The 24,802-nt window shown below is 32.1% G+C and overlaps 3 protein-coding genes across 4 annotated transcripts; 2 read left to right on the forward strand and 1 right to left on the reverse strand.

The window, feature by feature from the left end:
* Nucleotides 1-1,966: 1,966 nt before the first annotated feature.
* LOC142551245 (eukaryotic translation initiation factor) lies at nt 1,967-9,238 on the forward strand. The gene is made up of 5 exons (XM_075660375.1): nt 1,967-2,231; nt 5,337-5,511; nt 5,631-5,756; nt 8,858-8,923; nt 9,002-9,238. Exons 1-5 carry the CDS (start codon nt 2,053-2,055, stop codon nt 9,047-9,049), a joined length of 594 nt encoding a protein of 197 aa, XP_075516490.1. The 5' UTR covers nt 1,967-2,052; the 3' UTR covers nt 9,050-9,238.
* Nucleotides 9,239-11,190: 1,952 nt separating this feature from the next.
* On the reverse strand, nt 11,191-17,866 carry LOC142550858 (actin-related protein 2/3 complex subunit 2B). The gene is made up of 10 exons (XM_075659905.1): nt 17,789-17,866; nt 14,381-14,447; nt 13,792-13,987; nt 13,522-13,688; nt 12,627-12,704; nt 12,397-12,529; nt 12,200-12,291; nt 12,072-12,128; nt 11,899-11,956; nt 11,191-11,826 (listed from the first exon to the last, which is right to left on the reverse strand). Exons 1-10 carry the CDS (start codon nt 17,845-17,847, stop codon nt 11,639-11,641), a joined length of 1,095 nt encoding a protein of 364 aa, XP_075516020.1. The 5' UTR covers nt 17,848-17,866; the 3' UTR covers nt 11,191-11,638.
* A 3,833-nt stretch (nt 17,867-21,699) lies between these two features.
* Nucleotides 21,700-23,961, forward strand: LOC142551246 (uncharacterized). Of its 2 annotated transcripts, none has more exons than XM_075660376.1 (3): nt 21,700-22,448; nt 23,482-23,535; nt 23,653-23,961. In XM_075660376.1, exons 1-3 carry the CDS (start codon nt 22,216-22,218, stop codon nt 23,747-23,749), a joined length of 384 nt encoding a protein of 127 aa, XP_075516491.1. In that variant the 5' UTR covers nt 21,700-22,215; the 3' UTR covers nt 23,750-23,961. The 2 variants fall into 2 exon arrangements, with proteins under 2 accessions (XP_075516491.1, XP_075516492.1); XM_075660377.1 differs by having other exon boundaries at nt 21,702-22,448; nt 23,648-23,961.
* The last annotated feature ends 841 nt before the right edge of the window (nt 23,962-24,802 follow it).

The following is a 24,802-nucleotide window of genomic DNA, read 5'->3' on the forward strand; positions in this document are numbered from 1 at the left end:
TATAGTTTAATACAAATGAATCGGAGTTCGATCTTGAAACTCATTTGTAACTACTGTATAGTCTAAATTCGTTCTTAGTTGATTCAGCAGCTTAAAACAAGGATAAAAGCCGCTTGAGCTTGAGACTATCATATGTGATGTTGTGTATCATGTTTCATAATAAGGACATAGAGATGTCCAATCATGCAGATGGGTAATCATATGATGATTGTACCGAACAACCCTCCATCAGACTTTTCTTTAGGTATATCAACAGAACTGTGAGAAATTGAAAAGAAGAATACACATCAACCCGACACAATCCGAGTTGATGTAGCAGGAAAGTATTATAGGATATGGATGAAACCAAATTCTCATTCCAAGGAGGTAAAAGCATGTCATGAATTTGGGGATCCCTCAGTTTATGTTACATCACTTAGCTTCCTAGAAATATCGGCAATACCAAAATGAATCCAGGAAGCTGTTAATGAAACATGGAAAAATAATTATTATTTGTCAAAAGGAGATATTCTAAAGCTTTACTTTTTTAGTGCTACACTAGAACCGGCCGGGAAAGACTCACATGATGTCTTTCGCTTCATCAGCTTCAGAAGACCAGACATAAACATTCAAAAGTTCATCAAGAATCCTCCGGATTATGAAACACTTCTTGTCACTGAAGAATCTCCACTAGACGAGCATGAAGATTATGATTTTGTCTCACAGAGATGGACAAAGTCAAGTTTCAATTTAAATCTTACCAAAATTCTGTAAATTGATCTTTTTTTGTTAAATACCATAACGAGAAAAACTACAAGCTTTTCAGAATATTTAAAAAGAAAATAAATTTTTTGTGGAATAGCAAGCTGTCGGGGAGTAAAGAAACTCGTCAAAAATTCTATAATATGACTCATGTGAGAAGATTGTCAGAGGAAATCTGACTAGAATGTTTAAACTAGAAAGAGACAGAATTCAGGAAAGGTTTTCAGCCCAGATCTGACTAAAAAAATAATGCAGAACAAGTCCAAGTGGCGAAGGTTCACACAAGTCACGTTTTCCTCCGGGACAATACAAAAGCAAAAGATTCCCCGACAACGTAAAGAATACATGTGATCTAACCACTCAATTAGTGGAGTATGGGCCACTTAACCACCACAACATGATAGACTACTATCTAGTGGTATACCAACTAAAAGATGTGGTCGGAAAAAAATGACAATGTAATTCACAAGTTTGAAGTATCAGATTTCAAATTCACCAAGACTTATATATATATCGAGACAGAAGGAAGACAGAGATATCATTCAATCTCTTCATTTTTCTTTCAAAATAAAATTTATAATATTTTTATTTTATGCGTGTTGTAATTCCAGCTACTAGTTTCTTCTCCTCTATAGGAGGTTACTATATAATAATATGTTGTATGTTTGAATAAAAGAACCAAGACTTACTGCTCATCTCATTTATTATTTTATAAATTAAACTTCTTTACTATATACCCTGAGGTAGGAAACAATATATGATTGTATTAAGTGTTGTTAAAAGGATCTATATCAGAAACCATCTGTTGCGACTGCGTGGTGAGACTGTGGGAAATAGTCTGTAAAACTCGATAGATACAACCCAACGACATTCTTGTCAAAGACGTAAAAATGTTTAAATTATTATATGAAAGCATGATGAGCTATTAAAAAACCCCTTAATTAATGGTATATAGACTGGAAACTTTGCGCAATCTTACGTTTTTAGGCAAACTGGATAGATATAACGTCACGTACCGAAAAGAGAGTTCAAGAATGATTTTGCAAAATCTTGATTATAGTATGAAATTTAAACTAACTTTTGATTGATAAGAGTAAATTCTAAAATATACTAAAATTGACGATTTATTTAAAATTTGACCAATAAATAATATAAAATATTAAAATAATAATGATAATTAAAAAAAAACAAATTAATAAAAGAAAGTGATGGAGCTTACAATAGACCTCTTAAAGCGCCGTTTAGCCCACAAAAATCTCGCCCTAATTTCTTTCCCTCAGTGAAACACATATTTTCTCGGGATTTGATAGAATGTCTAGCGAGGCGGCGGCGGAGGTGGAGGGAGAGGCGGAGGGGGAGGCGGTGGAGAAACAGCCGCACAAGCTGGAGAGGAAGTGGACGTTCTGGTACGACAAGCCGAAACAGGGGGCGGCCTGGGGCTCTTCTCTTCGTAAAGGCTATACATTTGACACTGTCGAAGAATTCTGGTGGTATGTTGTTATGTTTATCTATTGTTTTGATTTATGGTCTGTCTTCTTGCTAGCGGGTTTTCGCTGATGATTGGTCCTTTGATGATCAAGGGCAAGTTCTTTTTTTTGGGAGGGTGTTCTAATGTTGGTGCGTTGCTTGTGAACATGATTGGTACTTTTCTTTTTAAATATGGAAGCTCTTTATATTGATAAATAGTTTTGTTTTCAACTGTACCTGCTGATCCTCTAACCCATTGTATTATTGATGGATCCATGTTCCTCTAGAATTATCAAGCACTCATTTCATATTTCTTTGAAAGTAAATTAATTGATCAAGTACTTGTAATCATATATTTCAATTACATCGACCAGACTAATTGGTGTGTATGACTTACAATTTTTGCAAAAGACCATTTAAATTAACTAATATTTTTTCTTATTTATTCAAATTATAAAATTATTTACAGCATTGATGTACTTTCAAAACTATTTGATTAAATAAGTGAACTTTAAAAATATTCAATAAGTGGCTGAATTGACAAATTGAATTGGCAAAATGATGCGATAAATTGTTCAAATCGGTGGAAATATTTGGATTCTTCTTTAATACATTAACAAAAAAAAATTATAATGTGCTTCATATCATGAAAATCCAATGTGGAAAAGATGAGGGCGTATATAACCCACAGAGGCACAGACTATCATAAAATAGAGTATGAAATAAATTTAGTTTATTATCATCAGCATCGTGAAGAAACAATTGACATAAAGTTTAAACACTTTCTATGTCGGAAAGCATTACATGTTGACATAAAGTTTAAACACTTTCTATTGTTGGAAAGCATTACATGTTTGCTTGCGATAAACAATCAGAATGGCTCATGTCATAGTGATAATTGATTGAGAAACTATATATTACTGAATCCTTCTTTTTAATTGTGATTAGAATTAGACAATCACGTGGTATTTTTTTCTGTTCTATGACTATCACCATTTTCATTATTTGGTAGAATGGATATCCCCTCAAAATGCAAATTTAATTAGAAAACTTATTTGAAAAAAGGGAGAAATAAGGAGGTGATCATCTGGCAGGCAGATATTTAATTACTCAAGATCCTAAATTTTCAAGTTTTCATCTTTTTATGGGTTGTTACTAGAATCGACTACCCAGACTTCGGATTTTGAGGATCATCAGTTATCTGAAACTGAAATCTTGGTGAATCCCTTGACAGGACCAGTTTGTCATAGGTCTTATTTTCTACTCTTAGTCATTGAGCCTTAGGTAGCATTAGCCATTAAGTTCTGTATCGAAGGTGATCAATTCATAGTTGGATGCTTTAGAATTTCTATCCCCATTTATTCAATGAATGACCAATTAAAGTGTTTCTGGCAGAAGCTTTGATTAGAGAATCCTTAAATTTGACTTTCTTGGATCATACGAAAGTTGAGATGATAACGAGTCTTCTCAGCCTTATGTAGTGAAATGTAAGCATGTTTACCAGTTTAAATAAGTTAATCTTTGTTTGTACTTTCCAGATGTGCATGCTTTTAATTCTTCCACTTGATTCAAAACTGGTCAAATTTATCATAACCATATAGCTCTAAGAAATCTGGGAGTGAGTTTTATGTGGACAAACTTCATCAAGTGCAATCCTATTGATGATATTTTTTTTCTCATGTGAATCTTGCTTATGAAACTGGTGAAACTCTCAAATAAAACCAAGCTATTGATTCTTATGAAATTGGAATCCCTGCGCTACGCTGCTTGATGTGTTTAATTATTATGAGTTCATCATTCAAAATCTGTGCAAGGTCTATCAATTCGTAAAACAATGATATTTTTTGTCGCTAACATCCCAATGATACTGAATACTTGGATCTTTTTAACTTGTGATTGAAAAATATATTAACTAGTCACCTGACAGTTGAAAATGAAAGAAGAAATTTATAATTTTTCAACTTAATGCTGTTGTCTACACCAAAACTCGAACTCCATTAATTAGAAACCATATGTTCTGTTTTGTTTTGGAATGTTCTGTTTTGTTTTGGAATATAATTTGGATCTCGAATATGATATGCTTTTCAGTTAAATCTACTTTATGTCGGTGGTTGATGTTTGCGTATTAGAGCCATTTCATGTCAAAGGTAGAAACTGCATATATTTCTAGCTCCCCTCCCTAAATCTTTAGAGATGCTCACTGGATTCCTTCGGGAGGTTTGCTTACACCTATGGTCAAGTTGTTAAGGATTTGAACTTCTGTGTTATTTAGAATTATACTTCTGAAAAATTCAGTAAGAAATATGAAATTGCTATAAATTGTAACCCTTCTTCGTCACAGGCTCACAGCCATAGTTAGTTTTGACAGTTGACTGGAGATAGTTTTATCCCTTGTCTCATCCTTTCTGCTCGTGCATTTTGTGTTTGGCAGTGCAGCAGTGTCTGAGTCTCTTATCCATTTGTCATTTTACTTTTTTTTGGCCTGACATAAAAAGTAGCTACTTCTTTGCCCTTATATTGTTTAAAAACCATCCAAGTTCCTTGAATATTTTTCTGGCATCAGACTTATATCTTGAATTAATACTGCAGTATCTTTATCATATTCAATCTCATATAACAATAAGTATGAGGAAAAGTCGGAGTCATGAAATAGCCATGGCAAGTTGTGTATGTGATGAGATTTTCTTTGGAATAAACTTCTTTATTTAGATCTCTGGTCTTCAGAGTCTCATATTTTTCCTTGATGATTTCCATTCACATTTCAACCACCCTGGTTTAGTGTGATTTATTATACCTCATGAGACGGAACATTTAAGTCATTTGTCCTGTTTTCTGTTGGATTTGCTGTTTGTCAAATATAAATTTTTGTCAAGTGCCTGAAATGCAAATTGTTGAAGTTTTTATATTACTATTATATCTGTTATAAATTTCATGATCACTACTGCATGAATGCTTGAAATGTACCATAATTCATCAATAACTTCACTTGAAGAACAGTTCATTAAGGTCAGGTTGTATTAAACATCAATCTGCATGAATATTTGTTTTATGCTTGTATTGTAAGTGTGGACATTATCGTAGATGCTCTCATGTTATCACGTCAAATGAAATTATGATTTTTCTCGCAGTTTGTATGACCAGATATTTAGACCCAGCAAGTTGCCTGGGAATGCAGACTTTCACTTATTCAGAGCTGGAGTTGAGCCCAAATGGGAAGACCCTGAGTGTGCTAGTGGAGGCAAATGGACTGTTACATCAAACAACACCAAAAAGGCTGATCTTGATGACATGTGGCTTGAAACTGTAAAAAATTCTAGTCATCCCTTGTTCTTAGTTTCTGGCATATTTATAACAATGATGCTGGAATTCATTGTCTTTTTTCTCAAAAATGTTTGTGTTTGAATCAATATTTCTTTTGTTAGTTAATGGCTTTAATTGGAGAGCAATTTGATGATGCTAATGAGATTTGTGGAGTGGTTGCCAACGTGCGCCAAAAGCAAGACAAACTATCTCTGTGGACTAAGACTGCTGCGAATGAAGCACTTCAGGTATTTTTCTTTAAGTTAGTTCTTAGAAATATAATTTTCCCCAGATTTTATTTGTTTGGCAATGATTGAATCAGCTAATGATGCTCTCTCAATTGTCTGTTTTACTGTTACTATTGATCTATGTACCATTAGTTGACAAATTTATATGGCGATACAAAATGAAACAATTCCTGAATGACCTAAACAATGCAATAGCAGACCCTGATAAAAAAAAAACCTTAACCTGACACATCTTCAAAAATGAGTTGTGAGGTTATGCTTGCAATTATGCATAATTTTTATTAGAAGGGATAACCTTAAAATCATCCGCATGTGTGTTAATTTCTTAAGATGATGTTTCATCATCTATTTGGTCTGGAAACTTAGGTCAATGTTGTAATTTTTACAATATATAAATAAATAAACAATGTAGGTGGTTTGATATTGAAATGTCTAAAATGAATGTTTTTTATTTTCACCAAAGACTAATTCTTGTTGTAACTGGATCTAGTAAGGTTGTTTGGGTCAATAGCACATTATCCATCTAATGCTCATATACTATCATTTAATAAATTATATTTTCAGATATAAAAATCTTGACGAATGTACAAAACATTACTGACCACTGGTTGGAGGATTCTTTCGGTTTTTTTATTTTAAAAAAATTAATGTGCAGAGTTTGTTGGTTCCACCTGTGGATTATGGCAAAATTTGTATTAAAAAAACATTTGAATGTTGGCGTGACTGGTCACCAATAACAAAATTTAAAAGATCTTTTGTAAATCAATCTCATTTGTTTAGCCAACATCCTCTCTATTCTCGATGTTGATTTTCCTATAATATTTCATATACTACGCGGTAGCTATTGATTAATAATAATAATAACAGCAAAACTATCATTTACTATTCTTATAATATTAATTATTATGAATTTTTTTGTTAGTATCCATAATTTTGTAAGACATTGTGATTAATATTTGTAAGTTGTATAATAAAGTAAGAAGAGATGGAATAAGATATTAAAATTTAAAAATATAAGTGTAAAATCACTTGATTTAAAAAATGATAAATAAAATATAATCTATAATGAAAATGAAAATAAAAGTAACAATTAGTTTAATGAATATTTTTTATTTCTATTTTTGTGTATTTTTCTACATTTAAAGATGTTGGAAATTTTAACTATAATAATTTTTAATTAATTAGAGCCTTGGACAACTTCATTCAAGAATTGAGAGTGTAATAAATTAATTTAAGAAAAAAAGATAAGATAAAATACCTTAGCATTTTTTTTTTTGGATAGGAAACTAACAATTTATTTAAACTCATAAAATTTTTGTTTAAACTAACAATTTATTTAAACTCATAAAACACCTTAGCATTTTTAACATATACTTTGATTATTTATGACTAAGTATCCTTTTAAAAAATGGAGTGTAAATAACATTCTCTTGATGATAGTACCTCAAAGTTTCATCAGAATGATTTAGGACATAAATCATGTTAGAGGTTAGAAAATAAAATTGGAGTTTTCAGAGAGAGAATATACTCTGATAAATTGTGGTGCATAGTATGTGGATAATTATTGGAGAGATGAATGAGAATGGAGAGAGCCTGAAGTTGGGTTAACAAATGAGATTTACTTATAGAAGAAATATAAATTTATAAAACGTTACAAATAAATGAAGCAGCTCAAAGTTGCTACGCCCCTGTGTAGTTGTTGACCGGTTATGCCGACATCCAAATGCTTTAAGAAAAACAAACAAACAAACAAATGGCGGATTCTGGTAAAAACCAAAGAAACCGGTGGATTCTTATGTTTTGTGTTTATTCCCCTGAAAACCCCACAATTTGTCAAAAAAAAATCTAATTTGTTATTAAAAAACCTTTATGATGTGTTGTTCTGAACTTTCTGTTTTTTTTGTTAATTTATCCGCCATTTTAGAGATTATTGTGTTATGTTTTGACTTCCGTGAAACTACTTTTTGAGCAAAAAATTTCCTTACTCAAATAGTGTTTGCATAGCAGGCGTGTTACAAAATATTTGAAATTAGGGACTAAATAACAGCAATGTTCTAAAATGCGCCCTAGGCGCCGCCTAGGCGCTAGGCGGCGACCTACCGCACCGATAAGGTGCTAGGCGGCCAGCCTAGGCTCCTGGGTGCTCCTGGGCCCGCTTGGGCTAGCCTAGGTGGGTCTGGACACCCTTAAATAGGCCTGATTTGTTTTGAAAAAAAATTATTTAGGGTTTTAATATTTAAAGTCCAATTAAAAAATTAAAAGCTGAAAAGAGGTTGCCCTAAATCTAACGCAGCACCAAAGAAATCGAGAAGCCTGATGGGAAATATTTACATCTCCAGTCTTGTGGAGCAGCAGTGATGTCTTTCTTCTACCTCTTTTTTCTTTCGGTTTCTTGCATTTCTTGATATATTTGTCTTTGCTACCTCAAGTACATGAAACAGATTTGAAGAATTTTCATCACTGATTCTGGTACCATTTTATTAAGCAACTTCATCTGGTTTTGTCATTATCTCAGTCTCCTCGTTTCAGGTGAGTGTGAAAGTCCTTGGTACGTAGAATCCGATTAGCAGCGCCTAGTCCCCCGCCTAGGCGCTAGCCGCTGGTCTGGCGCCCGACTATCGTCTAGCGAATTTTAGAACCTTGAATAACAGTTGTATGCAAAGTAGAAGTTGCATTAGATTTTAAGTGACTGAAACAATGTAATACCAATTTATTTCAGTAAGATGAGAGACTGGAGACGATTTGAATATTTTACCCTTTTCAAGTGACATGTTATGTCATGAGCAGTGTGCTAACCATGTGATGCATCTGTATTGTCAACATTATTCTCTGGAAATAATGTTAGTTTTAGACTCTTTTATTTAAATATCATTAGGTGAATTTGCAAATGAGTATGTCTGAGGTCACCACCTATACACACACTCCACACGAGCAGTTTTTCGCCTTGCGACTGGTAAATTCCTCAACGATTACAGCACTGGCTTTTAAAAACTTATATGAATGATTTGACGATCATATGCTATATTCTTGATCTTCATTGTGCTTTATTTGAAATCAAAGTACTGTCATCTCTAAAACTCTTTTACTATTTTTGTGCACAGATGGGCATTGGAAGGAAGTGGAAGGAGATCATTGACGTCACAGATAAAATCTATTACAACTTCCATGTACGCTTCATTGCTATTCTTACTTTTTCTGTTCTGCTATAGTTGGTTCCTATTCTTATTTGTTCTCGGTCGATGTAGGATGATGCGAAGAGAGAAAGATCAGCCAAAAGTCGTTACAACGTGTGAAGATTGATCCTCAGGCCATGAGGTTGATCTTTTTTCTTTCCATTTCATGTTCGAATTGTGACCCGATAGAAAAATGCATGTACCTGCTGTGAGGTATTTTCGATACCAATTCTATTACTGATATTTTGTCCACCAAATAGTGCTGTAATATTTTTGAATTGATATCTTGAATTTGTACTATTTCAATGATGTGATTTGTCTGGACTTTTGTGACCTTCTTGATTGTGTGGACGAGATGGAGATCATTTAAGCTATTATCTCTAAAGTTTAGTGCAAACCCAGTCTCACAAATTCTAGTTCCATAATAGTTGTAGATAGCTGCATAGTTTTCCATGTCTATTACGAGATAATTTGAAATCGGAGTTTTAGTGATCCTTTTGTACAATTATTTCATTTCTTTATAAAAGAAAAAACAAGGATTACATCTGAATATATTGATGATAATGGATTTTATATATAAAAAAATATGAAATATTGGAGATGGTACACTACTATTTTTAAAATTTCGACATTATGGATCTTCTTGCTTCTTTTTTTTGGAGACACTATTGTAATTAAATCTTAGTTTGGATTTGTAACATGGTGATAAACATGAGGTACTAGAATGGTGTCCGAACTATTCTCTGTTGTGTAGTAATCTCGCCAAAATGGCAGAAAGTCTCGTGTTAGTGATCCCCAGTATTGTTGTCGACACCGACTTTGATTCGTTGTCATATCGATTCTCGGAGTTATCTGATGATGTAACGGATGAGCTGAGCTCGCCAGAACTCTCTTGAGGGGATCGTCGGAGAGTTGATGTGGCAATTGATTTAATAATATGGCGTTGTCATCGATTATAACTTTTGATATAATAACAAGTGTTTGTTCATATCGAGTGGTTAATAATAGGTTGTTTGAATAATGGGCCGTTCGACATGGTATATCGAAAATTTTCGATTTCGGTGCATCGAGATTTCAATATGATACAAGTAAGCATATCGAATATTTGAGATATCGAGATGTTGGTATGATATCATCATTAGCGGGAAAAAACCCTTGGTTCATAAAATGAAAATGAGGACCGGAGTGGTTTTGATTTTTGGGAATATCATTAGTTTTTAAAATTGGTTCTCTTTGATTTTAGCTTTCTTATTTTATTTATAATTTCATTACTTAAAAATATTATATTTTTAAATTTATAATATATGCCGAAATTTTCAAAATTTCTTACCGATATTGAACCGACTATTTCAATAATATTATCATATCATACCAAAATTTTCAATATATCGATGATATTTGTACTTTCAGATTCGATAACTTTGATATATCGAAAAACTCAATAATTTTTCTATCAGTATTTTCTTTTTTTTAGACTTGATAAACCTCTGGTCTTTCTTTATTGTATGGCCTACTGGTTTATAATAAATAAATACGCACCAGAGCGCTGTTGAATTTCCTTACGACCCTCAGCTCAAAAATTGAATACATTAAAACCATTAAATAATATTAACACCTACTTGGGTCCTAAGTCAACAATTCCTATTTTCTCATTCCAATGGTGCATGATGTATTTATAAAAGGGGAAATAAAATAAAATAAAATTAATCATGTAACTGTCACAGATGAAATTTTTGTGATGTATATCGAGGATTATCAAGTTTGAGGACGTCAATTGTTTTTTTTAAAAAAATAATTACTTTTGGTTTTTCTCAAAAATCTACTAATTTTACAAGTTAAAACTTTTTACTTTAGGAATAAAAATTTAAATGATTTAACGGAGAATAAATATATTAAACTGGAATTGATAAAAACAAAACAAAAAAAAGGATTCATGGTAAATTGATGGTATTAATTGAAAAGTAATTCACACAAAATTTATGGGATTAATTGTAATCATATATACCATAACCGATATTTGTGGTTCTTACTGAAATATCTTAAATTAAAATATTTTGTTATAAAAAAAAATTATCTGGAAAAATAAAAATTTCTCTTGCATGACATAATTATTGTGATGGTGGATGTTACCTCGGAAATATATGTTCACTTGTGGTTTTGTGGTCAGTATATACATTTTTTTATATATCTTTTGAATTGTTGTGTTTCGAATTTGCAAAACATGCATCTGCATTGTTAATCACTGCATTTTTTCATGAATGTTAAGCATTAGAAGTATTTGGATATAATATGTAGGAATGCAAACGATGATCCACTACAAGAAACGCTGCTACTAGAGACGGTTTAAATGTGAAGTATTGGCATAGGTTGGGTTGGATGTTATTACCACCAGGGTTCATCCGAAGGCGCAGAGGGCAGGGATCGAACTTTCTGTATACGTATCTACATGTACCTGTCAACCGCCACTATCGAAGCATTTTAGCCATAATAGTTTACTTCAAACATAGATTACATTTATGTAATGAAGATCCCTAGTCAACTTAAGACACCTACTGAAATTGTTTTCCAAACATGGGTATGGATATATAAATGCACTTAAAATGCAGTTCTTGTATGTATATGCTACGATATCCAGTACCAATATTAGCACACTGCATGTTGGAGCTGATTTGAAATCACTCTCCTTGAGATTAATTTGAAACAGCATCACTAGTCCAATCTTGTGTATCTTGTCATCCCCGAAAATTTGGGTATTGTCAGCCATGGTCTCCGAAAATGGTTGAAGCCACGGATTTTGATTCTGAAACCAATTCTCCTGAACTTGTTGCTGAAGTTGTGTTTTCTTTCTAGGAGGCTATGTTTTGAGAAACTTATCCATTTTCTCATGCATCTATATCCTGCACAAGAAATTTTAGCTTCATCTCGAGTTAGAGAGAGAAATGCCGTGATTTCTTAGTGAACCGCCTTACTTTTGGACTTTTTCTTAGCAATCTGCTGATCTTCTTTGATTCCCACGTCCTGCAAGCGCTGCAACGCACAAATGATGCACAGTTCATGGATGATTCTTACAAAAATATGCCCCAAGTAATAGAATCAAGAGTTGTTTTACATCTGTAGAGCTAGTGTATGTTGTTACCGGTACCTGAACCAAGCTTTCGAGACGCGTTCTCATCCTTCTCTGTATGAAGCTTCGTGTACTCTGTTTGAGACTTGTAATTAGCACTAGAACTTGAGCAAGATTTGTACATTATATCTCATGAAATAATGTACCTTCACATGATAGTTCACAAATGCATGGAAGTTCAGTAATTTCCATACTGTCTTGTCCAGTTTCTTTCCTTTGACGTGCCGAGAAGTAATTTCTTCGAATATCATGCAGTAGGAATGTGGTAAATTGTGAGCCACAAAAAATTTATGAGCTTTCAATGTTACTTGAATATACTCTTGTGATTGTGTCCTGATCATACCAAAAGAAACAAATCCACCACTGGTCCTGAGGTCTTCAATGGGCTCTCCTCTCAACTCTGGAGGTGGGATAGGGGACCAAACGCAAAGAGGAGCCTTAGTACACACTCCTGAGTTTCCCGCATCCATAAGTTCCTGGTGGACAGATTTTGCCTCCTTCAGCAACTCGTATGTATAACGCTGTTGTAATGTAAAATGATGACAGCTCTTTCCTTGGTATGGCTTGAGTTACCTGAAAGAAGGATGCCGCAATGATCGCATCTGTTTCTTCCTTGAAGTGCATTGGGAGTATTGTGGTGATCTTTTCTAGCTGTCAAGGCGTTGTTCTGCTATTAGTGAGGTGCATAAACTCATCTTGTGAGGTAACACCCCGTGTGGAACCTAAATATCAGAGCAGCAAATAAAAGTTTTCTTGGAAAACATGACAATGATGTGAAATTTTTCCTACGGTCTCTTCTGTTGTATATATGTTGTGATAAGCATGGAAAACATCAAGTGTGTCCTTTTTCCAAAATCACTGAACGTGTGTTATGCAGGGATGTAAACGAACCAAACCGTTTGTGAGCTATTCGAAGCTCGATTCGATAAAAGCTCGTTTGAGCTCGTTTAATGAGGCTCGTTAAGATAAACAAATCAAACTCAAGCTTTTACAGTATTCGGCTCGTTAGCTCGTGAACATGTTCGTTGGTAAGTTCATGAGTAATCTTTTAAATGAAAAATAATAGTTTTGATATTTGATTTATTGATTTTGCATGTTATTTATGAAATATATAGAAAAATCTATTAAATTTATTTATTATTATAAATTTACAAATTTTAATAAGAATATATAATTTACTTTTTAATTAATTTAATGAAAATTTTAATATACAATTCATATTTATTAAGCTTGTTTAGGCTCGATAAAGGCTTGAATAAGCTCGTGAGCCATGCATATATTCGTTAAATAAAGCTCGAGCTCGGCTCGATTATAAACGAAACAAGCTCAAACATTCAAGAGTTCGGCTCGGCTCGACTCGATTACATCCCTAGTGTTATGATAGATCGTTTTATATATGTTGCTTTAATTTTGAGGAACGACACTGATATGTTTTCTTGCTGTGAATCAACAGGTCATGAAATATTACCCCTTTGATGATAAAAAAGGGCTCTCTCGGATGATAGACGAGTTTTATTGGTCGATACATCCCTCGCGATCCTTCGTGCAAATCAGCATTCCTTAATATTTCCTCAAGTTGAGAGCTCAGGATCACTGCTCGGACTGAAGAAATCTCCGTTATCATCCTCACTGAGGCTGAAAAGAGGACATGCTAGCAGACGTTAACAAGCATCGCCTTGACTGAAAAATACCAATAACTTTGGCTTGTAATTTTATAAAGAATAATACATATGCCAACCTTTACTCTTTAGGATTCTACTAAAGTTTAGCTTCAGAGTTAGTTGATACCCTTCTCTTGGAGGTTCAATGATCTCTATCACATTAGGACAAATTCCCTTAACCATTTTTAGCGTGTGTTTTGGAAGCTCCGGTGAGAGTTGCAGAACCGGCGTTGAAATCGATAAATACATATAAAAGGGATCCAATGTTGCGCTCTGTTACACAATAGATACAGAGATAGTCAGCTTTCAGTCACTAAAAAAATTCCCAAAAAGGGTGCGTAAAATATCAGATATATTTATGTTGGCTAGTTCTTGACTTACAAACAAGTATTTGATATTTCTAAAGAATAGAATACAAGTTGTATAAAGTTTTGTAACTCAAATCTTTAAAATCGCCCACATGTCACCTTTTGTTCATGACTTGTGACATAAAAATCAGTAAATCTTCAAAATTGTTCCTGATTATGACACTGACTGAATTTTCAATAATGGGATTTTTGTCTTTCCTGCCTACTTATCCTGTGTGAGATTATGAGGAAATTCTGGAGTTCATCGATGGTAATTCCACGACTTATAAATTCCAAACATAGTTAAGTTGTAATTTACCTGAATATGGTAGCGGACATCCCCGAATTCATGCACTTGATGATCTATCTCCAGTGGCCTTTCTGATCTTTATCACACCAGAAATATAAGTGACGGCAATATTTATGATCGCATCAAACATATTTGTTAAATGATGATCCTCTGATAAGTAATAATCATACATAAATCCATGTTTTCGAAAGTTTTAAGCTCGAAAAATTATGATAACCTTGTACAGTTCTGATTTGTACAATCAATTTGTGATACATGGAGCAATGGTAAATATTGAGATTAGTTCATTGCTGATGATGTTCACTTTTTTGTTTAGAGTTAACAGATTCTTCCTAGGCAACTCATACATGCACAGGAAAAAGACATCTGCACCATCCAAGGTAATGTGACGATGTTGAATTGGGAGGTGAAAATAAAGTATTTTTGTTGGGAAAAAAACTGGTCGTTTTGTCACGAATAGCAACGGTTTTTTTGGAAAATTCCTTCGTTTAGACCGCAGAATTAGCATTTTCTTATTTTTGAGGTCTAATAGTTTACTATTATCATGTTAATCGTGATTTTTTTTTTGAAACATTATCTAAATATTATTTAATTGTATTTCTTCTTATAAATATGGACGTAGTTTTTTTTAAATCAAGAATGACAGTTGAATTTGAATAAAGAATGTTATGAGGAAGATTTTTCTGTGCAAATAAATATATTAATCGTTTTTTGTTGTATATATGTGGTACAATTTAAGAATGTTGTTTTCTACACCCAAAAGAGCAACAAATATTTGGTGCATATATTTTGATGGCTTGGGAAAGCGACGCCAACTGGTGTCCATTATAGATGTCTTTCACTCAACTATCAGTATAAATTCGGTGCATATATTTTGATGGTTTGTTTTACGCTACGTCGAGATTGCTGTGAATTTTTGTACAGGACGTTCATGTGATCATCAGAATTCAAAACAAAAATATATATTTTTGAGTCTCATCAGACGATCACATACATTAACATCTTTAATAAAAATACACAGGGAGTGGCCTATTTTGATCGGGAAGCTGATGTAGGATACGAAACTCGTTGGGCTGGCTGGTTGTGCTAACAATTGCTAGTCTACTTGGAGTACACATTCTCTTGTCTGCCAAACATATGCAGCTGCCACTTACTCCTATTGGAAAAGCTTTGTTTTTCCTTGCTGCATATTTCTCTACATGAGATGTTGTTTTTTTTTTTATCATATCGCACTTGAGTGTGATGGGACTCTCGATAGTTCAGACCACATAATATCGACTACACGGTAGTGTCGAAGCCTTTGATTTTTGTTTGTCCCTCTTATTCGGCTCTGTCTAGGCTCCCAATGCATTTTATTGTTTTGAATTCAAACGTTCATGCGAATATCTTGTGTAAAGCTACTTCCGACGTTGCATAGACTGAGCCGAATAAGAGGGACAAACAAGAATCAAAAGCTCTGAATAACTCTACTCCCGGTGTAACATAGATTGAACCCCTCTCACTCTATGAGATATCTACCTCGTTTTTAGCATAGAAAAATGCATTGACATCGCATATGATTATGGTGTCTCATTTTATGTAAGGAAATTATTATGAGTTATGTAACAATTTAGGACATAAGTTTATCTCATGGGTTGTACTTTAGACTCATATGATTATTGTCCCTTATTTTTGAGGTCGTTTGTACTCCAAAACTTGGTTGATTGAGAATGTATTATCCTTTTTCCCAAAAAAAAAAAAAATTTACTAGTTCCAAAGAGTGTATATTTTATTCAAAATCAATATTTTATAATTGGAGAGGTCGGCAAAATGTAGGAGCTTTTGGAGTTCGGAGAGGCCATTTCATTGATAAATTATTAATACTTTTGGGATTATATTTTATTCAAAATCAATATTTTATGATTTTTTTTTTAATTTTTGTTATGTTTTGTTTCATTTTATTTTAAAAATAAAAGATAATTATATTCTAGGTAAGGGGTATGTGGGGGGTGGGGGAGGAATTTTTTATGTGAATGTTATCGTGCCCGTTCCAAAGTGTGATATAATAAAGTCAAATCAATCATGTAGCATATGAGATTGGATCCACTGACGAGTAGGTCTTTTGTGAGACGGTCTTACTAATACTAATCTGTGAGACGGATCAACCCTACCGACATTCACAATAAAAAGTAATAGTTTTAGCATAAAAAATAATATTTTTTCATAGATGACCCAAATAAGAGATCTATCTCACAAAATACGATCTGTGATACCGTCTCACACAAGCTTTTGTCTTTTTTCATAAATATATTATTTATGAAATAAAGTAATAAAAAAATAAATATATTATTGGATCGAATTCAAGTAGATCGGATTAGAATGATTTGATATCCGTTTTCAAGCAATCCAAACCAATTCAGCGTCGTCGTCGTTAGATTGAACTATATATTAAATCAGCTCAGATTAGGACTGGTTCCATATTGATCGATCCAATAAACATCCCTGGATGTGAATTTAGAGATCCAAATATAGTACATGAATTTCGACCTTTGCAATGTTATATAGTACAGAAATATCTAAATTCATGGGGACACGCATTTGATCACATGTATATTTTAAAATATTGATAAAAATGAATTTTTCTAAGACAAATTTGTAGTTTAAATTGTTTTGACGAGGGGCCATTTAAAAAAATAATAATAAAATTGGTGATGATATATTTGTAAATACAATATTATGCATCACTTATAAACTTGGTTTGGTGATTATAAAGTAAATCATTAAAATTAGTTCAAGAGAAATTTAACAAATGGTACTATCGAAAATCAAATATTTACGCAATTTTTTTTTATAAATAGATCTCCTATAAAATGGTTTCACACATTCATTTTTTGAGACGAGTTGATAGGTCTATATTTGGAGTGAAAAATAATACTTTTGAATAAGTCGAGTCTGATAGGAGATCTGTCTCATGAAATTGAACTGTAACACGGTCTCACATGAGTTTTTGAGTTTTTTTATTTATCATAATAAAATGTTTCTCAAGTTCATTTTGAAACTCCAAATGTAAACTTTAAAAACAATCTAGAACTGAATTACAAGTAAACAAAAAACCAAAAAAAAAAAAAAAAAACATTACTATATAAAATTTATCAGTCCAAAAATGAAAGTTCACAGTTTACGGGTGATAGAGGAAAATGATGTGAATTTGTGGTGAAAAGGGAAAAAACAATTAAGAACACAATGTTATGCACAAACAACATTATAAGCGCATAAAAGTAATTTACTTTTTAATAATAATTCTAATCTCAATCTTTATCGATCAAACGACTCAAACCAAACATATTATTATTTATCTTTTACGGTTTCTCGTCCTTTCAATTAATTTTAAAAATCAAAATCACCAAATCAAGAATGGATTGCCTCATACATACATACCTGTGCGCTTTGAGAAGAATTTCTTTCAGTGCTGGTGATGCCCTTTCAAAACATGCCATTTTGTTCTTTTTTTTTTTAGTTTTTGTTGTTCTTTTACTCTTACGTCTATTTAGAGGCTGAGATTTTGGTGGTTGAGCAATCTGTTTTGAGTAGAATTTAAGTTCTGTGCTGCTATCATTTTTAACACCATTTGAAGCAACAAACTAAGCCCCCTTTGCCTCACTCTATTCATCTACTGACACACACACACACACACAAAAAAAAAAATCTGGTGTAATAATTGTATGTGTTAAGAGAACAATCAACATATGATATTTACGGCGCTGCGTGCTTCAAAATATTTGAGTTACAACATTACAACCAGTTATGAATTTTAATCAAACGATTCGTTTCTCATTGATTGTTTGCAAGTAATATAGTTATTCATAGAGAGATTGTTATGGTGCAATAATTGTATCTGACGATCGACAATTGGAGCTAGGATTGTTGTTATAGTGTTTGCTCTTTAAAAAACTAATTGATTTATCGAAAAAAATATAATACAATTTTATACAATAACTCAAGCTAACTAATTATTCGCCCGTATAATTTTTGTTAATTTAAATCAATTAAAGAAAATTCTAGACCACCAATCTTAGAGCCAATTTGGTTTTGAGAAGTCAATGTATTAAAATCACTTTTTTAAAAAATAAAATAAAAAAGCATTTTTCTTAAAAATTATAGTGTTTGATTACAAATTTTTTTTAAAAAAAAAAAAACACTATAAAAGGTGTTTTTTCAAAGCTAGAATTTTTAGTTTTTGGGCGTTTGCTTCTAATAATATTATAAAATCAAATCAAAAGAACTTTTCAACATTTATCCAAATTTCAAAACCGTTTCTGCTTTTTAAAATAAAAACACTTTAAAAATATACTTATTTAAGTGTTTTTTAAAGTTACAGCTTCTGTATCCAAAACTTCTGGAGTGGGTCTCTTGCGAGACGGTCTTACGAATCTTTATCTGTGAGACAGATCAACCCTACCGATATTCACAATAAAAAGTAATACTCTTAACATAAAAAGTGATATTTTTTCATGGATGACCCAAATAAGATATCTATCTCACAAAATACGACATGTGAGACCGTCTCACACAAGTTTTTGCCAAACTTCTGTATCCAAACTGGCTCTTATTATCCGGAATATGATGTCGATGTATTTATGGCCAATGAACTATTTTTATGTTGTATATTGATCTATATACAATATAGGTACTATTTTATTATATTTATAAGTATAAAATAAAAAATGATTAATATGTATCGTCATATATAATGACCATAAATATTAGGGGGATATCATAAAATACTTGAGATATAAATTTTTTAGTTCCAATTCAAATGGCTTATTAATCAAATCTACATCTATGTTTATAGAACAGAAAGAAACAACAAAATGAAATTAGAGTGGTAACCCCAATTCCTATGTCAATTTGTTACCAAAAAAGGGAAAAACTAGATTTTGGAGACCTAAATAATTGAATTATTTACCCAAAAAAAATGTTAAAAGACCGTGGCGTAACAAGTTGTTTTGTTCGTTGGCACGTTTCCATCCAAAAAGAAATATTTTTTGTTCAAATCTGAGATAGTCAATAATTTTTTTTTAAAAAAAATGATTACTTTATTTGACTTATCCCACAATGCCAAAAAGATTTAATGGACCACATTAAATTTAAGACCAACATACAAACAAACTTATGTATATGTAATGGAAAACGGGCTCTTATATATGTCTAAAATATAAATATTGATCGACATTTGAGCAATTGATGAGGGTTTTGATGGATCATCAACATCCAAAGGATGCTTTTAGATATTTTTATATTATTTTATTAAAATGACAAGAACTCGATACTTTAGTCAACGAATGAGAAGGATATAGTTATTATTGGATAAAAAGATCATTAGGAAGTATTGATTATCTTGCGAGGACGAGTAAGTAAATTAAAGTTTGAGTTTCTCCTGTAGAGACCGAGGTATAAATAAATCAAATCGATATGAATATTAGTAAAAATTTAAAGCTTAATTTCGTCTCGATTTATGTATATTAGAGTTCAAATTCTATTCGAGTCTAAAAAATTTAAATTTGTTGGCTCCAGTTCAACTCGAAGTGTTCGAACTTATCGAATTATTATTTGAACATTAAGGTTTAAAAATGAATGTTCGGAAGTTCAAAATACCCGAATGACTATAAATATGTATATATATAATCATATTATATTAATAGATATTACAGCTCGTGAATTACAGAACAAAATAAATTTTACTCGAGTTTGATTCGAAAAAATTGTAACATTTTCGAGTTTGGCTCGAATTCAATAAATTAGAATACGAATAAAAAGTTTATAAAGTCAACTCGTAAATCGACTCTATTCATTTACATCCCTAGTCCGAGTCCACTTGGATTTTTCCAAATAAACAATACTATTTTTTCTTGGTAAAATAATACTTACATTTTAATGTACCTTATCCATTGGTATTTTTATATTACAAAAATTTGAACTACTTAAGAATATAAGATCACATATTTAATTCTATATACAAGGAGGTACAGATTTTTCCAGCCTGCCCAGAGTTGGAAGATTAGTTATTTATATATTTTTTTATTAGAATATCTTATATATCACTTTCTCATTTTGAAACCAAAAAAAAATAAATTAAGTCCCAACTTTTAACTATAAAATCAAAATTTTCTCAGTATCTTAATTTTACAATTTTATAAATGCATGTAATTTGATATTTTCGCTTTAATTTAATTACAAAATATCACATAATACGTGGAAATTTAGTTCAAGCACGGTGTTTTAGAAAACGAGATTAAATGTGAAGTATAGATAAAAAAAGAACGATTTAATCGAAAATAGAAGAAAACGACGTCGAATCCATGGGTGATCATGCTAAACACAATTAATGCAAGCATATGTTTATGTATTGTCAAATTAGTTAAAAACAACTATCAAATATAATTTTGATTCTAAAAATGGAAAGGAATTAATTATTCGAATCTATTTCTTATTTAAAGACATTTATATTCAAATACATTATAAGACTATTCAATGGTAACGATATACCTAACCAGCTAACCACAAAATTCAGCCGTTGGATTTTGTCAAACCACCTGAAAAAATTTGACCCCTTCCCAAGTAACTTTCTTAAACCAATATTTCTCCAAAAAAATTTTAATTAGAAAACAATATTTCTTTAATAAAAAAATTATAAATTGATTAATTAATTATATCAACTCCAATAATCTATACTATTTAATATTTTTGAGGCTTTCGCAAATTCTGCAATATTTTTTTATTAAATTATCATTATAAAAAATACAAAAATCATTCAATTAAATTAAATTAAATAAAAACCAAAATTGATTTAAAATATATTTATTCTAGATAAAAGTAGGCAAAAACTTGTGTGAGACGGTCTTAGGGTCGTATTTTGTAAGACGGATCTCTTATTTAGATCATCCATGAAAAAATATTATTTTTTATACTAAGAATATTACTTTTTATTGTGAATATCGATAAGGTTGACCCGTCTCACAGATAAATATTCGAGACCGTCTCACAAAAAGCTACTCAGTTAAGTATTTACTATATAATATAATGGCAAAAACTTGTATGAGAAGGTCTCACAGGTCGTATTTTGTGACAAGAACTTGTAAATATAGGTAGGGTTGACCCGTCTCACATATAAAAATTCGTGAGACCGTCTTACAAGATACATACTCTAACATAATAATAAAACTTACCAAAAATTGAGGTAAACGAGATACATACTCTAATATAAAAATAAAACTTACCAAAAATTGAGGTAATCTATTTTTAATATTTGGATAATTTTCCTAAATAACAAATGTCAAATAAATGCCTCCACTAGTCGAACCGAACACTTCAATCTCAGGGTTCTCAATCTTTTTCCACCACTTTTTCCAAATCTCTGCCTTTACATAACCAAAATTTGCGATTGATGCCTTCTGTAATCCATTGCATTTCTGAGGGGAAAAAACCCATAATTTACTTTTAGTTTTTTTATAGGTTATATTTAATTTTTGTTGTTTTAGAATTATTACGATTTCAGGGTCTCCGGTCATTGTTTTACCAATCTTGTCGATGTGTTGGCTTCGTGAAGATATTCAATAATATGGAAACTTGTTATGTTCAATTGGATCCAGTTGAGTATTGATCGGTGCCCAAAATCAAACCATGCGTGGACTTTTCCTGGTTTGTGGTAACTCCCATGAAATCCTCGCGGAAAGATCAGATCTTTTGTTGTTTGGGATGCTGTATGATTGATTTTGAGAATTGGGTTTTGTGATCATGATATGTTTATGCGTTAGAAATGCTTAGAATTTTGATTGTTTAGTGTTTTTTTTTACAAAGTTGTTTTGATGGATACAAAAATCAAAGGCGTGGACAGTGATGAAAAAAAGAAGATTTTGCATAGTTTGGGATCTGATGGTGTAATTTTGAATGGGGAATGTGATGTTGATGATGATTCACAGTTACTGTTGCCCTCCAAGAAAGGTGGGCTGTTGAAAAAGTCAGGGAAGCCTAAGAGGAAAGTTCAGTGGTTGGATAGGGATGGATCGAAGCTAGCTGAAATCTTGGAATTTCAACCGAGGTATTGTAGCTATTTTCGCAGTTTATAGAGCAGCATTTGTGTTTATTGTGAAATTTGATTCTCAGTATTGTGTTTGTTACTGTAAATGAGTATAGTTATCTATTTCTTACTGTTTAGTTATTGTGCGGAATGGATTATGTTAAATATTGGATAGAAGGAAAGACGTGGATAGTTTAGTAAAATGGTGATCTGTTATTGATAATTTGTTCTGTTGAAAGATAATAGATCGCATAGATGTTTCATTGAGATTTGATTTTTCTGAGTTATGATATAGTTAGTGGATTCATTGTATGGAACAAAGTGACTTGAGTGAGAAACGGATTGGGGGCGATTACACCTTCCTTATAGTTGAGTTAACGACATTTTTTATGTTCATTTTAAAATGTAGCACCGCAGTTTAATACAAAATAACATTTTTCGAGCATCGAACTTCAAGGTTAATTTGTGATACCTAAGAATTCTAGTGTTAACATAGACCTTGTGTATGAGCCAATGGAGTTATATGTGGTGGTTCCCTTCCCTGGCATAACTTTGATGGTAGAATTTGTCAAATGCTTTTCCGTTGTAGATTATGAATGTTTTGAACTTAAATGATGATGTACCATGTAGCATAACCGAAACAATAGAAGAGGCATAATAGCAATATGCTCAACTTTTACATTTCACCAACCAGGGTACACCGAGTAGAAACTGTTGTATGCATATTTTCTTGAAATCATAGTCTTACATGTCAACCGAACAAAACATTGCGATATCACTTCAGCTTGATAAACGAAGCTTATGCTTTCTACTGAACAGTTGTATAATTTAGGATACATTTCATCTCGTTCCCTCAAACTCTGATGCAATCCAACAATTGAATTCTCTCTGGTACAACTCCATCCCAGATCCCATCCAAATAGGAATAACAAATATTTTTCTATCTCACCAAAGAGTTACATATGATTCACTAGAGTTGACGTAATAGATGTTAAATATGTAGTTTTTTTTCCACATCATCTTCTCATGTTTGGCTCAATCTATTTTCCTGTAGTGATGTGAGTGACTCCGATGAAGAAGATTCAGATTCTTGTCTGTGCAGAATAATGTAAGCCTTATTCACCGCACCGTTTCTCAGCCAGTCCACGGAGCAGCATGTACGAAAGATCTGATAATTTCCAAATTTCTCTGTTTCTTGAAACCACGACTTTTTTTATTAGAACAGTATCCTGAGAGAAGTCCTCCGCTGGCCGGTAGAGAAATTGTGTGCACTGTTTTCCATATCAAGAAATCGACTGCTCGAGGATATCAACCGAGAATGAAAGCTGGCGATGACAGGAACTCGACCTGCTGATAGCTATCAGAACAAATTATATAAATTTTTTCTATTGTGGTATATAGCTTAGTTACTGTCAGTGGTGATATGTATCGGAGCTTGTTGGGTTGTGGCGAAAAGCAACATTAGGTTATATTTCAGTCATATGTGCATAAATTTTTCGATATGTTCAGATAATTCTTGGTTGGATCTAGATTATTTCACTGTGCATGAACACAGAACACTTCAAAACTTTTATCACACCTGGTGAGATCGCCAAGCAATCGCTCATTTGTATTGACGAAGCCAAAATATTCCTTGAGAAAAAAGCAATCCCTTATTTGTGTTGACCAGGCCAAAATCATCCTTGAGAAAAAATCACTTTTGCATATGAAGGATTGTTTTTTTAATAGCAATTTTATACATATTTTATTTGAGATGAATTTGAAGAAATTGTTTGAATTGTATAATTTTTAATTATTGATGCTGATAACTGATTTAAAACACTTTGATTATAATCTAATTCAAGACGACCTGAAGCAATTTGATTATAATTCAATACTTGACGATCATAAGTGAAAAGTTCATATTCTTCGGTGATTGATAAATAATTTGTTGGACAATACTTAAAACAACTACCACAAAATATACATATTCCAAAATCAATGTTGTAATCAAGTAACATGAGATGTATCTATCAATATTGAAAAGATGGTATCGGTTCTCTCATTAAAGAAAAATAATCGATGGATTACGCTTAAAAAACAAAAAATTAGAGTCCAAATAATATGCACGATCGTTTTATATGTCACGCGAGTAAATAGGGTCCAAAAATTTTAATTTTTCAAATTTATTTCGAAAGACATTAAAACTTCTATGAAATCGTCTCACGAGTTATTTTGTGAGACGTATCTCTAATATGACCCGACCTATAAAAATGTATTACTTTTGACTCCAAATATGGACTGATTCGACCCATTACACAAATATAAATATGTGAGAATGTCTTCTAATCTACTTATTATTTGAAAATTTTATTATATAAGGAAGAATATTGTTT

Source organism: Primulina tabacum, chromosome 7, assembly GCF_025594145.1.
Source record: "Primulina tabacum isolate GXHZ01 chromosome 7, ASM2559414v2, whole genome shotgun sequence".
Classification (NCBI taxonomy): Eukaryota; Viridiplantae; Streptophyta; class Magnoliopsida; order Lamiales; family Gesneriaceae; genus Primulina; species Primulina tabacum.